Below are 14,363 nucleotides of genomic sequence, written 5' to 3' on the forward strand. Positions count from 1 at the left end.
CATCTTGAAAGTCTCATATAAAATCAATACAATAAAATCTGGTTAGAGAGAAGGTTTAGACAAAACGAAGTATTTTAAATCTGTGAAGTACATTTATGAATTGAAAATTTGAAATATGATTTAAATCGTTTAAAATTGTAACTGTTTAATTTTAACTTCTTCTTATTTAGGAGAAACTCGCGCTTTTTGTGTAGTTCCTATCATATGCATATGGGAGTGCAATTATAAAAATTTTCTAGTAAAATTAGTTTTAAATAAAAATTGCAATTGTGAATTTAATTAATAAAAATATTAAATTATTGCGGAGTAAATTCATTTTTTTAAAGTTTCTAAATTTACTAAAAGCAGATAAGCTCAGCTGATTTTGTGTTAAAGAGGGAACCGAAGTAACCTTTTCTTGAATTAATCGAATTGACAGTTTTAGTTACCGAGTTTCCAAAACAGAGACCCAAAAGAGTTGCAAACTTTCTCTGGTGCTATAAAATCGTTTCTTTAACAGATTTGTTGCCAAAATAATTTTTAATAGAATGAACATTATCTTAATTAATAACTTAAAATTATACTACAATCATAAATTAATTAATAAAATTATTAGTGGAAATTCAATTGTATATCTGTGATAAGATTAGGAAATGAAATTTCAAGTATCCAACTTCTTCTTTTGTGTGGAAGGAACAATTTTTTTAGAAATCTAATTTTTCCAATAAAAGTTAAAACTTAACAAAAAGTTCATTTTTAATTGGGTTAGATTTTTGAAAAAAAGGTAAGTGATCTGTGTTTTTTTTTTTGTATTTAGTATGTAAAGGGAAATGATGGAACTTATTTTAAGACTTACCTTCAGATTTTTATCTTGCCTGTGTTAAGAAAGTATTAAAGCGATCTGTTACATCTAGTACCATTATTTTAACAAATTTGATGTTAGAAAGTTCTAGAAAAATGGAAGTATCATCTTCTGTCAAAAATGTTGTTCTAGTTTGGGAGCGAGATTATGTAGTAATTCGGGAAATGAGAAGGATGGATCGGCCAAAAAACTTTACCTTTATTGATCCCGAAATGTTGTTGGCGTGTCTTTGGACAATGTATGTAAGGCTTCTAAAACTAGACGATTTCACATTATTAATCTTTATTGATTAACTCGGTAATTTAAATATAGATAAGGGATCAGGACAAGCCTGATTTTAAAATGATTTTCAGTCTGTAATGGACATATCTCAGACTTCTGGGCTTTGTGCTCCTTTGGCTCAACTTTACTGAGCATTCTGGTTTAAGAAGAGTCTTCGAATTAACGAGGTTCCAAACGGCCTCCTACTAAAGAGTTGTTAAAAGTTGTTGATAAAGCAGCCATTCTTCTCATGACGGATTGTTTGGTATGTTAATAGATCAGGTTCAGAATCTTTGATCGGAATAGGTTGATGGTGGTAAAGCTAGACTGTTTCTCAAAAAAAGTCTTGGGTGCGCCATCGTTTTGGTAAGGTTGTTATCCGATTCACCCGGACTCTTAGCTGGCTAAAGTCCATGTCTGTGTTTCGTCCTAGCATCATTGTTGGTTTTCGCGATGATAGATGTATGAGCCCAGAGAGCATTCGATATCCTAGCGCTTTGTATCACCCTATATAAATAATAATATTAATAAGTGTGTCATTAGATTTTCTTTTCCTAATAGCTTCTTATCACGGTCTGTCTTCTAGCTTACTGTTCGGTGATGGACAGTGTTATCTGTAACAAGAGAACACTGTTCGTAGGCCGGCAGTGCACTGAAAAATTCCGGATGCCAATGACCCTAGATGCTAAGCTTTAAATAAATAAATAATAATAATAATACAATAAAATAAGCGTGTTTTCAGCGATCTACTGTGGATAAGTTTGTTTTATTATGTAGTAACCAAGTTACATTACTGAGTTTTGGAGGTTTAGATTGCTTGATGTTAGTTGCGTTTAGGAATGAACCAGGTAGTAGTATCGCAGCTTTAGGAAATATAAAAGTTAAGCGTTTATGGTAATAAAAAAACGCGCGAAATTAGAAGTATTGATGACGAAAAATTTCAAATGCAAAAATTACCACACTATAGTAACTTGTATAAACCTGTGTTAAAAGTAACTTGAGAATCATATAATTTACCGCAGGTTATTTTTCTACAATCTACTTTACTGTGTTACCGAATATGTTTTAGCGCATTTGCGTTTGGTTAACACTGACTCCTTTTTTCGGCCCATTTTCTATGAATCGGGTGGGTCGCTAAAACACGCTTTATCCAACGCTATTTCTAACATGGCCTAGAATCAAATAACCCTCAAAACGTGAGTATATTGAGTGCATGCGTATTAATAAAAACAATAAATAACATAAGAAAAAAAAATTGTAGGTATTAGATGTGCGTGAAGATGGCTCAGGATGGCAGCCCGAAGGAAACAGTGGACTCTCTGGCTAAAGAAGTGGAAATTCTGAAGGCCAGGTTGGAAGAGGAACGACAGAAATTAAATGATGTTAGCTGTGAGTATTGCAAAACTCGTTTCGTAGTTAGGCAGCGACTTTTTCTAACCGCAGTTTAGTAATTGGTAGAAGTGTACATTGTACTGAAATCGACAGTTTAGAGGCAAATTATAGATCTTCTAATGTTATATTAGAGGCACATCTCTCTTCATTTGAATGTCGCTCTATAAAGCTTTAAATACAAAAAAATTATAGCAAGAGAAAGTCTTGTAAATGTTTTTCTTTTACGCCTATATTTATAGGATATTGACAATTACAGTGGCTACCGTTGGCGAGCGTCTTGAACTCATAGCGTTTATGAACATCAAGCCGAGGCGCCTGCTTAAGGGTCATCAGGCTAAAGTACTTTGTTCGGATTGGGCGCCAGATAAGCGTCACATTGTATCTTCATCGCAGGTAAGCTAGCTTTAGTTATTCCTGTTTTTAAATATTTGCTTACTTTCCGTTATCCCTCGTCGTTTTTGCAAACGTGCAGATTTTCGATTTTGATTTTTTTAGTCAAAAGTATGCTCTGAGATCCGCTGATTATAAAAACAGCTGGATTTTAGAGTGAGTGAGTGAGAGTGTATGGGGTCAGCATAACTATTTTTTTTCAGGTGGGCTTTACGTCCAACTACCGATTAGGTGCCGTGGACGAAGGCGACTAGCAAACATAATACATAACATGCTGTAAATTTCTTTTATTAACCATTAAATCTAAGGCCTGAGACCGGGAATCGAACCCAGTACCACAATACATTTAGCTTTACAGGTCTTGCCTCTAACCGCTCGATTATAGTGGCGCCTTAGCACAACTAAAAACGGATATTCAAAGAAAGTTCAAATCTGATATTGGTTTAGGTAGTCTCGTTTCCCAGATTTTATTTATTTATTTTTTTGACAGAACTTTGGACTATTTTTTTAAAGAGGGAGTTACACTTTAATAGCGTGGCTTCTTAACAAGTTTAAAAAAATATATTTTGTAAACAGAGAGACTTCATAAGTTTATATTTAATTCAATTATTTTTAGGTCAAGACAGGTGGTAGTATTGTGTTAGGTTTATGATAAATTTTCTTCTACTTTAAAGAAATTGTAATATGCATTTGTTTATGTTGGATTGTTTGAGAAGAAATAGTAGAGGACCGGTAGTGAGGAAAAACTTATGATAGAGGGTCGAAAAAGAAAAGGGCGTCGAGCAGCTGTTTGTATAAGACTTCGTGGCTGCCGTTTGAGAGCTGTGTTGGGTGAATACTGTACAGGGACGGTATAGTAGTTAGTGAAGACTCTTTTTAGGTAAGGTTTGTGTATCAAGTGGCAAAACTACGTGCTCTCAGCGCTAACGTCGGTCTTAACTTTCAGTCATTCATTACTAACTGAAATTTAATTTTAATAGAAGTACTGCTTTATTTTATGTTTCTTTTAAATTTTTCTGTTTCAAACGTATCGGATATGTTTTAGTGACAAGGCCTAGTCTTATTACTCCCTCCATCCCATCTCACTATTTCATATTTTGGGTACTTATGTGTGATGCTTATACATATAAACCGAAATCACCCGCCAATCAATTTATAGTGCCGTGCTGTTAAGGTAGATGTTAAGGTTTAAAGAAGCCCCATGTCTATTTGGAAAAGTTTCTTCTCAAACCGAACCACATGCCTTGCAACTTATTAACTCTCCTCTCGAAGAATCCCCTAATTTTCTTATACTCGTCTTATTTTAATTTTGGTGAACATTTATTGGTTGCTCTGTGTGATTACTTTCGTACAGTATACTGTAAGGTCAATGAATCATGTTTCCTTGCCACCGCTCTTAAAACAATGTCAGCGTACGGTAATGATCTCATGTGTCGACCCCGTACCACATTGAAACACTCTCATTTTGTAATTGATTGGTACTTAATTTTAGATGAGAAACTTTGGCTTATGGTATTTACAGAAATTCTTTTACAGGATGGTCGAATGATTATCTGGGATGCATTCACTACAAACAAGGAGCACGCTGTGACCATGCCGACTACCTGGGTCATGGCCTGTGCTTATGCACCTTCTGGAAATTTTGTAGCATGTGGGTGAGTGGCAACGATTTTTTTTAAATAGAAACGCAAATCGCACAATATAGGCTCATAACTTTCTTTGAATCATTTCCCAGTGCCCGTGTGGGCAAATTTGCCATTTTTCTGAGGCGCCATGCGTCCCAGTAAAGGAGTAAAGGATGAATGGCAGCATTTATTGGTCTTAGTGCTTAATTGTAGCGGGCGCGATGTATGAGTAGAGCGGTGGGCGTCTATCCTGACGTCGCAACACAAGGAAGTGACATTGCCAAGTTAGTAGTGATTCCGATAAGGCTCAAATGAGCTTGAGCAGTCGTGGACTGTTTGGCCGAAAGTTGCGAAGGAGCTGGTTATGTGAACTACTACCTTATCTTTCCCTCAGTTTCAATTCAGTGTAACCGCCTCAAGGAGAATTGATGGCATTCTTTATCAAGCCTTTCGCTGAGTTTAGTATTGGTGATACTTATGTCTGCGAGAGTAACGCCCGTGCTGCTACTGATAATTTCTAGAACTCTCAGCACAGCTTGGTTTCCGTTTGAAAAGGAGGTTAAGCCTTTGTTCAAGTCGAGACACCTCTTTTCTGGATCGGATGTTCTCCTAAAAGCTGCCACAATTTCTAATACTTTTTTCCTTAAAGTGGATCACTGAGGACCCACGACTGCTGAATACTCATAGAATCGGCAAAAAGTTCAGTGTTCTAAGTCCAATACTTTTTTAGTTTGGAGTCCAAGGAAATCCGAAATCTAGCGCGCAATATACCTCGTCAGCAAGGTTGTGCTTTCCTCCCAAGGTTAGGTTAAATTTAACTGCGAGTTCTTGGACTTGCGATGGAAGAATTCTGTATTTTTAGGCTATGTGGATTTGGATATTTTCCATATATTCAACCCAGGACTTCAGTATATGTCAGTGACTCGTAATTAATATGTTTTTTGTTTATTATGTCAGTTTTAATCAAATGAAAATTTATCTAACGACAAGAAATCAATATTTGATATAGAAAAGAATTTTATTATTTGTTGGCAGTGGTCTGGACAATAAAGTTACCGTATATTCGTTGAGTTGTGAGGACGATGTCTCCACGAAAAAGAAGACTGTGGGAACGCATACCAGCTACACCTCTTGCTGTATCTTTCCTAATTCTGACCAGCAGGTAGCTATTTCTCTTTAGAAAATTTAATAATTTAATTAATTCTAGCGCCCTAGCGAGTTTGATAATCAATTCATTCTTATTTGTTACTCTACAGCTTTTTAAAGGAATAAGTTTATTTTTTATTTGGCGTTAGAACGTAGAAAGCTAAGAAACTGATAACTATCAGAACACGGTGGGTATTGGTAGTAATAATTTTAAGAATTGCAATATAAGAAAGTCGTATGAGTGAACCAGAGTTTGAACTTTGTTCACAACTTCATATATGCGAGTCTATTAATTTGGATTGAATTAATTTTGAGCAATCTTTTATTTTACACTATTCTTATAACGGTGATTTGCAAGTATGACGTTGAAGCCAATTAATAAGTTTCGTAAAACTTCCACCTGTGAAAGAAAATTGTTGGTTAGTGCATTGAAATTTTGTTGAAAAACATGTGTGTTGCTACTTTGTTGCAGATTCTCACAGGAAGTGGCGACTCCAGCTGTGCCTTATGGGACGTTGAATCTGGCCAACTACTACAAAGTTTTCATGGACACACTTCAGACGTTATGTCCATTGATTTGGCTCCTTCCGAGGCTGGCAATACTTTTGTTTCTGGGGTAATTATTTTTTATGTTCCATCAATTTTTTCATCAAGAGGTTGCAATCTTTAGGACGTCTCTTATCCCCAAAAATACCAACTTTCCTTCCTGTTTGACTAATCTTCCTCTACAAGCCAGCTTGCTTACATTTAGTGAGTTGTAGATGAAATGTTGCAGTCTAATGATACTTGATGGTTTCAAACACGATCAAACTAGCCTGTTTGTAGCTGAGTTGGTTAAGGGTTAGAATAAAGATAGTTCTATAGCTCCTGAGGGTTATGCCCACGATTTTCCAGACTGAGAGTTTCCAGAAGTAATGAAAGTTGGTGCCCATTACTTCTGCTATTCCAGTTTTTTGAAGAATATAAGAAAGAGGACTCAATATCCTTGCTAGAAGAGCAGTTAGAAGCTCTTCTGGGCACCTGGACGTGCTTGCTAGAATCGTATATTTGATATCGTTCGGCCTTCCGTCCACCCATTTAAACTCACTGCAATAATTAGATTCTTATACATTTTCTCCATACAATTATGGCAATTATGGATCCGTAAAAAATTATGTTAGAAGCAAATTTGTCACTTAGAAATCCCTGATTTATCTTATTTAAAGTGATGTAATAATCGTGTCTGTTTGTTAATTTCAGAGCTGCGATAAGAAAGTATTCGTGTGGGATATGAGAACAGGGAATTGTGTACAGTCGTTCGAAGGACACCTCTCGGACATCAACAGCGTTAAGTTTCACCCTAGCGGAGATGCCATCGCTACGGGATCTGATGATGCTACAGTGAGTGTAGTTTTGTGTTCTACTGTTTGACAGAAATATTTGGCAGAGTTGAGACTGTTCTGGCATCGAAGATACCTTGATGATGTCTATTGGTAGAAGAGAACTCGTTGTTTTTCCAGACATTGCCGTTTGGTACTCTAATACCCTGTCGTCAGGCTCAAAGAGCTAGAATCGTATATTTTGCAAGAATTTTTTATATTGGCTAACTAGTCATTGGCGATTTTCAATACATGAAGAGATAGGATAGTTAAGTGACTAATTAGGTGCCACTATTTCTCTTAGGCCTCAAATTGTCAAGCTTCCAAGAATGGACTACTTTGCTCCATTCTTCTCTATCGCTGAACTAGGTGGTTTGCGCAGAGTTACTAAAACGCTGATAAAGTATTCGAAGATTCTGATCATATTGCCTTCTATCATGAGATATGTCTCGAGGCAGCAGGTTGGATTCATTTTCTGGACCTTACGGTTTAAGGAAACATATCTCCTTATGTTACCTAGCCTTTACTGAAATGAAATAAAAATTTATTTAAAATATGAAAGCTTAGTTAGAGCTGTAAGAAGCTGCTAGGAAGTGAAAATCTAAGCGCCAACAGCTAGATTCGAACCCGGGATCTCCGCGAAAATAGATGGTAATAACCATACTAAAAACTAAGAAAAAATAAACCTCACTACTTAGAAAACTTATTAAAGAAAGCAACATATAATTTAGCCTTTTTAACTTATAATTCTTTGTACTTATTTTAGGCTTATACCTAGCTTTGGAGGACAAAGAAGGAGACATTCATTTCATGATTAATTGGGTTGTATTATGTGGGAAGTATTTAAATCTAGCAGATTTTCGATTTTGAGTTTCCACCGAAAATACAAATTTTGAGGCCCTCGAAAAAGTGGTTTTATTAGAAATTGGTCGGTGAATCTAATATTTGCGGTTAGTATAATTCAAAAACTGAAAATTACCGATAGTTAAAGTTAAATATTTCGTTCGCACGAATTACGTAATTTTAAGAATATTAGTTGTCTGGGAATTTTGACTTTATTGAATGTTTTTCTTTTCTTGCGATTTATGTGGTAAATACCCTAGCAGATTTCTTTAACTTACTAACATACTTGTATGTTGGCCTGTCACATTATGTAAATATTTTTTCTCTCTTTTTAGTGTAGGTTATTTGACTTACGCGCTGACAAAGAGGTTGCGCTTTACACCAAGGAAAGCATCATATTCGGCGCAAATTGTGTGGATTTTTCTGTCAGTGGTAAGTTTGTTTGTGTTTAATATTATAAACTTATGAGATTTAACTAATTATTTATTCACCAAATCCTTTCCATCATGAATAGGGGTATATTAACCAAATAATATTTATTTATGTCCTTGATATTTATGGTAATTGCCTTAATTATCAAAACTTTAAAAAAAAATTAATTCATTTATAATTCAGTAATCAAATAAAGGCCGTGAATTAAATAAAGAAAAAGTTGGAAGTGAAAGAAATATATTGAAAATAAAAGATAAAAAAGTGAATTAAGTAACAGAGTTTGTGAAAATAATGCCGATTCTTTATTGTTTTATAAAAATTGTAACATTTTAATCTAATATTGATTACAGGACGTCTCTTATTCGCTGGATATAATGACTATACAATCAACGTGTGGGACAGTCTCAAGTGTATACGCGTTAGTCTACTCTACGGACATGAGAACAGAGTCTCCTGCTTACAAGTGTCCCCGGACGGTACGGCTTTGTCCACTGGATCTTGGGACACAACATTACGGGTAATCTTTTCTATATTATGTAAATAACTATAAATAATAAATAAAATAATGGTAATAATTTCTATATATTTATCCATCTTAGCACTTATATTTTTTATATTGCCGGCCGGTTTCGAATTTTCATTCATCATCAGAGGTGATGAATCAGTTTGGTGAAGGGAATTTGTCTTCAACTAAGTTTCAGTTTCCGAGTCAGCAAATTTAGTGTTAGACGGAAGCAAGTGTAAAAAGGGGATGTAATATGTAGCGCATGAACTTACAGCCACCTCAACGCATACTTGCTAAATTCTTTTAATTAATCAGCTTTGACAAGCGCTTCTGCAAAAGAATAATATGTGACGAAAAATGGATTTACTAATGAAATCCTGAGGCAGGTGATCATCAGAGATTAGATAGCGGACAAACGGCTTTACTGGAATGCGATTTGAAAAATTTGGATGTTTTTTGATTTCTCGAACTGCGAAGGAGTTATACTAATCATGAATTTGTTGCCGATGAACTACCATAAATTCCAACCTTAACTAGATAAGAGTACACTCATAAATACCCAACGTTCTCCAACTGTCTTAATCGCAATACGAGGAGTTTTGCTTGCAAGATAACGCTCGGCCACATACAAGTACCTCCCGTCAGATTTAAAGAGAAGAATTTGAACAAATTGATAGCATTGGACTTCATAACCACTCTATATTCCAAACTTAGCTCTATCTGACTACCAGTTTTTGCGGGAGAAAATTTAATAACTTTATCAAGAATGATGATGAAACTGAAATGCTGTAGCTTTTTCGCTTTGGTATCAGCGAGGGATCCAACAGTAGCAGAATGATGGCTTTTTGCTTTTAATTGAAAAATTGTATTTTTTGTACCCTCTTTTAATAAAAATATATTATTGTCCACCGGCCTTTGAACTAATATTTCTTGTTTTTATTTATTTTTGCAGGTGTGGGCTTGAGAAGACACCAGTCCTGTCATTTTGAATCCCAACAAATAATTTGAAACCAAAGATTACATTTAAATGATTTAGTCATTTTAGTCAGTAGTATTAAAAAAAATATATTTGACAATGTTTCCAAACAGAAAATGGGAGAAGAGATTGTGAGTTGGATGAGGCAATATTTATAGCTATTCCTAGCTGTTTTGTGGAGTTACTTTAGTACAATGAATACAAAATCTCGTAATGCTTTAATTAATCAAGTAAGACCTAAGTAATGATTTGTAGCTACAAGAATTAATTTATTTCCAGTTTGTAATCAAATTTTAAAAAGAAATTTAAATTAAATTAAAAAGACATTTAAATACCAATGACACGGAAGTGTCCAATATTAAATTTAGGAATTAAATTACAAATGAAATTTAAAGATAGGAGATGGCAAAATGTACAGGGCTCATTATGAGAAAGGGTATGATTAATCATGGATCTTCTTCACAAACACTTGACGGAGAGCTACCGCGAGAAATACCTCAAATCGGCCTTGTACCCTACCCTGCGAGGAAACCCCTATGAACTCCTTCAGTATTTCTTTGACCAAGTAGTAATTCTCTACCAGAGGGCCCACGCTTTTTTAAAGACTGATTTTCTCACAGTCCTAAGCACGCCGTAGTAGGGTTTCACATGCCCACTTTTTTGACAACTTGCCTCGCTTAATTTGTCTATTATTTTTCCTAAAAACTCGGAATTTATTCCGAATAGGCAAATAGTAAGATTACAACGAAAGCAAATTAAGATGTTTTGTTTAGACATAAGAACTTGTATAAATTAATTCAATTTTGCGTAACTAAGTGATAATATAATTTAATCGAAAGCATAAACCAAAGTTATACATTTAATCTTTAGAGACAGAAAGTAAAGATTTAACTTAAACTATCAATCAGCCACTACGTAATTTTTATAGGGAAATCGAGAGACAAATAGTGAAAATAAGTTTCTTAACTAGTGAATTTCTTCTACTTTATTTAACGATTTTTACTGAGAAAACACCCTAGAAGTGAAGGCAGTTGCTTTTTTTCCTACAATTTTAGGTTTCATTACACTAACGATCACTTATGGTGGATCTACAAATATTTTTACTTTTCTTTCTAGTTGAGGAAAGAATGGCGATCATGTCAAGTTTTGAATTTTGAGTTTTCAACGGAAATGTCCACTCTGAGGTCCGGTGAAACCGATAAAGTATGTTTGTGTGAACAAATATCTCAAAAACAAAAACTATGAAAGCAGAATTATATTTAGATTGGTCCACCAGGTAACCTTCTGTAACTCAGCGAACAGAATCTTTAATTGGAAGTACTACTTTACGCAATGGATTTTCACTTTCAGTAAAAAAAATAGAACATATTGAGTTATTTCATCCGGCCTTGGTAATCATTAGTTTGCCTCAATAACGGAGCCTCACAAAAGCCACTTGAGCTATTATTTGGGCAGCGTTGATTGTAACTGTGTGCAATATGATGAGACTAGAGAGAGAGATAATTATGTATCACACACTAATGATCATTACAATAAAAAACTAATAACAATAAAATTTATTTAAATCAAATTTACAGATAAACATACAAGTTACCAGATTATTTTATCTATACCTCTTCAGTTTGCTCTTAATTACTGTTTTTCTGCTGCTGGGAAAAATGACAAAAACCCAGCTTTAGTTGTACCAAATTATGTTGGTGAACAGAAAATAGTTTAATTCTCACGAATTAATAATGAAATGTTAATTACGAACTAATTATGTAAGCTATATTACTAATTAACGGATTTTGCTTTGGCATTTTGAAAGAAATAGAGACAAATTTTCTTCAATAAGTCTCTCACTTATTGCACGCCTGTAAATTCAATCAAGATAGCAATAGGTATGTATCTTGGAGCATCAGTGACAAACCTAAAAACTTGTTTTGAACCCTTTACAGATTCTTTAAGTTAGTCTCGCAAGTTACACTCCAACATGTAGCACTACAGGTCTAATAAGGTACACTATCTAAAAATATTTAATTGGCAACACTCAATGAGGAGTTTCTATTTAGAAGTTTAAACAGTTCACCTATTAAGCCTGTACACTTTCGTGCTATTGCGTTAATGTGGGAAGTAAATGTAAGAGTAAGTAAATCTGTCCAGTATGACTACCAGGTTCTTGACCGTGGGAGCCCATTCGACAGTATTGTTTGTAATGATTATTTTGTGGCGTATCTTAAGACCTTTGTTCTGTTAACAGTGTTTGCGTTTTTCGATATTTATTTTCATTTTCCACCTGTAGAAGTATTGAAAGTAAGGTTCGAAATTGAGAATCTTGAGGTATTTCTGACGTCAGGCTTCGTGTGTCTAATACAGCTTCATTTAGATGAACCTGAAAAGTTTTGTTGGAGATGTAGCTGTATTTTGTTCAGAAGTCCTTTGTGCCAGACCGTTCTAACGCTTTCTCTATATTCATTAGTGCAAACCAGTATGCTTTCGTTCATAAAATTTTTGAATAATATGATCAACCAGGCGTATCAACTGATCTGCAGTAGAGTGGTTCTTCCGAAACTCAAACTGTTGATTAATTAGTATATTATTCTGCACCATTTTCATTGATTGTGTGGAAAAGAGTTTTTTCAGCTAGTTTATGACCGTATTTAGTATACTTATTGGCCTGTAACTGCTGTACCATCTTACCGTCTTTACCAGGTTTTGGAAAAACTACAATTTCGGAATACTTCCATTGTTTAAGAAAATGCTGTAGTGTAATGATTTTATTGATTATGTAAGTAAAATGAACTAGTGTTTTTTTTAGTTTTGTAATAATTTGTTATTTATTCTTTCTGGGCCAGGACATTTTCTGTTTTTAGATTTTTTATTGTTAAGTTTAAATTATAAGGACTAGTGATTTTGAATGATGTATTTTGTTCAATGTTTTATTGCTAGAATTCGTGAACTTTTTCGCAATACTAAACTGCATGAATAATAAGCACGTAGGTATTGCCGTTGTTCCAGTCTTAGAAGGCGTTATGTTATAGTCTCCCTGATTTGTGTCCAATTTTAAATGTTTATCACAGGTGAACTGATGACCAGAAAGTTCTTTCTTCATCGATCGGCACAAACAGGAAGGAGCAATGTTTGATGAAAACGGTGGGGGATATCTGACTTCCCACTCTAAAATAGCTCTTAAGAGCTTAATAATCATATATTTTGGCGACGTAATGTAATATTACCCATGTAGTCTACTCTTCCATTCTGTTCGTTTTTCTTGTTCAATTCAGCCTTTCCACGAATTAGTCAATACTGTGAACCTGTAATAACTTTAGTAGGTTATAGAAATAACAAATTTCTGATCCACAATAACATCTTGGAGCCAATGATATTCTGTTTAGGCCTGGTTTCCCTACAATTGAGTCACGGTTTACTTGGTTATTGAATCTATTTTGACTAGAAGATGCTGGTTGTAGTTTCTATCCAGTTCTCTTGTGGCTTTAAATTCCTATGCAGCTCACAATAAAGCTGGTACTGTTACTTCAGGTGAAAGCATGGCCATTGTCGCATTATACAACCCAGCTTGATGACTTGGTATCAATCCTTGACAGCACTGCCACGGACGCTGTAATCACTCCAGAATGCACCTTTGATATTTATATACATAAAAATGTATTAATTTTTGTGGGAGATATTTTAGTGAGAATATTTTATTTTATTTTTTCAAATTGTTATAGTGATTCTGTACATTATCATTTTTTTTAATTTTAAGTATAATAAAATATTGGATGCGTACTTGTTATACTCCATCCTTGAAACAAAAAAAATTGTCAAAAGCCATCTCCTACATCTAAAGCGATAATTGTTTAGAATATAATACAGCTATTTAATGGCTAAGTTGATTTTATAATTGCTAAAATTATCTACCTTGTAGACAAAAATTTCAAATAATGTTTATTAAAACTTTTAGCGAACAATATAATTTTTGAATCCCTTTTTTATTTTGTTTTATTTAAAAAAGATGTTTTTTTATTCATTTAATATTGGGTACAGATGTTGAGTCTTATAATTTTCGTTTAAGAAAACTCTGAAATATTCAAAACAACTTTTTGTTTACTGCAATTTACATTTGGATAAATTTTTATTTTGAATGTAATAATTCTGAGTTTTTTAATTGCTTTCAAATGTATCTCAGCATGAGATCGACGTTCATTTATGTTCATCAAGTCTCACCCTACTAACCAGTGAAAAGGCGTAAGAATAGAATAGAACAGAATAAGGGCACTCAGCTTGGTCCGGCTTGAGACCCCGCGGTGATAGTGGAAGTGCGTTAACTTGCCTTGACAAGCATAGTCTAAAGGGATGGGCTTATATGTCGCATGCAGTACCTCCTTTGTAACTACTTCTCCTTCAAGAGCCTTCAACTACTTCAAGCTTCAAGAGCCGCAAGTGACTGACGGAACGCCATGGGATTACCACTTGGAATTGCCCAAAACACATCGAACAACCATTTCTTTACATCGGTCCAAATTTACTTTTCTGAATTTTATTCAAAATAAGGTAAAAATATCTTAGAATGAGATCTGTGGGTATAAAGACCTTTATAAAGATAAAAGACGTG

General features: G+C 34.4%; 1 protein-coding gene across 1 annotated transcript; it reads left to right on the top strand.

Annotated features, from left to right (window-relative positions):
* Nucleotides 1–368: 368 nt before the first annotated feature.
* Gbeta5 (guanine nucleotide-binding protein subunit beta-5) lies at nucleotides 369–13,739 on the top strand. Its single transcript, XM_074143536.1, has 10 exons — nucleotides 369–763; nucleotides 2,364–2,491; nucleotides 2,751–2,887; nucleotides 4,421–4,539; nucleotides 5,545–5,671; nucleotides 6,128–6,271; nucleotides 6,895–7,035; nucleotides 8,192–8,288; nucleotides 8,639–8,805; nucleotides 9,746–13,739. The coding sequence occupies exons 2-10, from the start codon at nucleotides 2,371–2,373 to the stop codon at nucleotides 9,755–9,757; spliced, it is 1,065 nt and encodes a 354-aa protein (XP_073999637.1). The 5' UTR covers nucleotides 369–763; nucleotides 2,364–2,370; the 3' UTR covers nucleotides 9,758–13,739.
* Nucleotides 13,740–14,363: the final 624 nt, after the last annotated feature.

This window comes from Rhodnius prolixus, unplaced genomic scaffold (assembly GCF_049639745.1).
Source record: "Rhodnius prolixus isolate KJV_2025 unplaced genomic scaffold, Rpr scaffold_12, whole genome shotgun sequence".
In the NCBI taxonomy this organism is placed as follows: domain Eukaryota; kingdom Metazoa; phylum Arthropoda; class Insecta; order Hemiptera; family Reduviidae; genus Rhodnius; species Rhodnius prolixus.

Bases quoted from the DNA above. Each gene is read 5' to 3' on its own strand.
- Gbeta5 (XM_074143536.1), top strand. From the start codon at position 2,371: ATGTGCGTGAAGATGGCTCAGGATGGCAGCCCGAAGGAAACAGTGGAC. The intron at 6,272-6,894 runs GTAATTATTTTT...TGTTAATTTCAG, and splicing joins GCAATACTTTTGTTTCTGGG to AGCTGCGATAAGAAAGTATT. The intron at 8,289-8,638 runs GTAAGTTTGTTT...TATTGATTACAG, and splicing joins TGTGGATTTTTCTGTCAGTG to GACGTCTCTTATTCGCTGGA.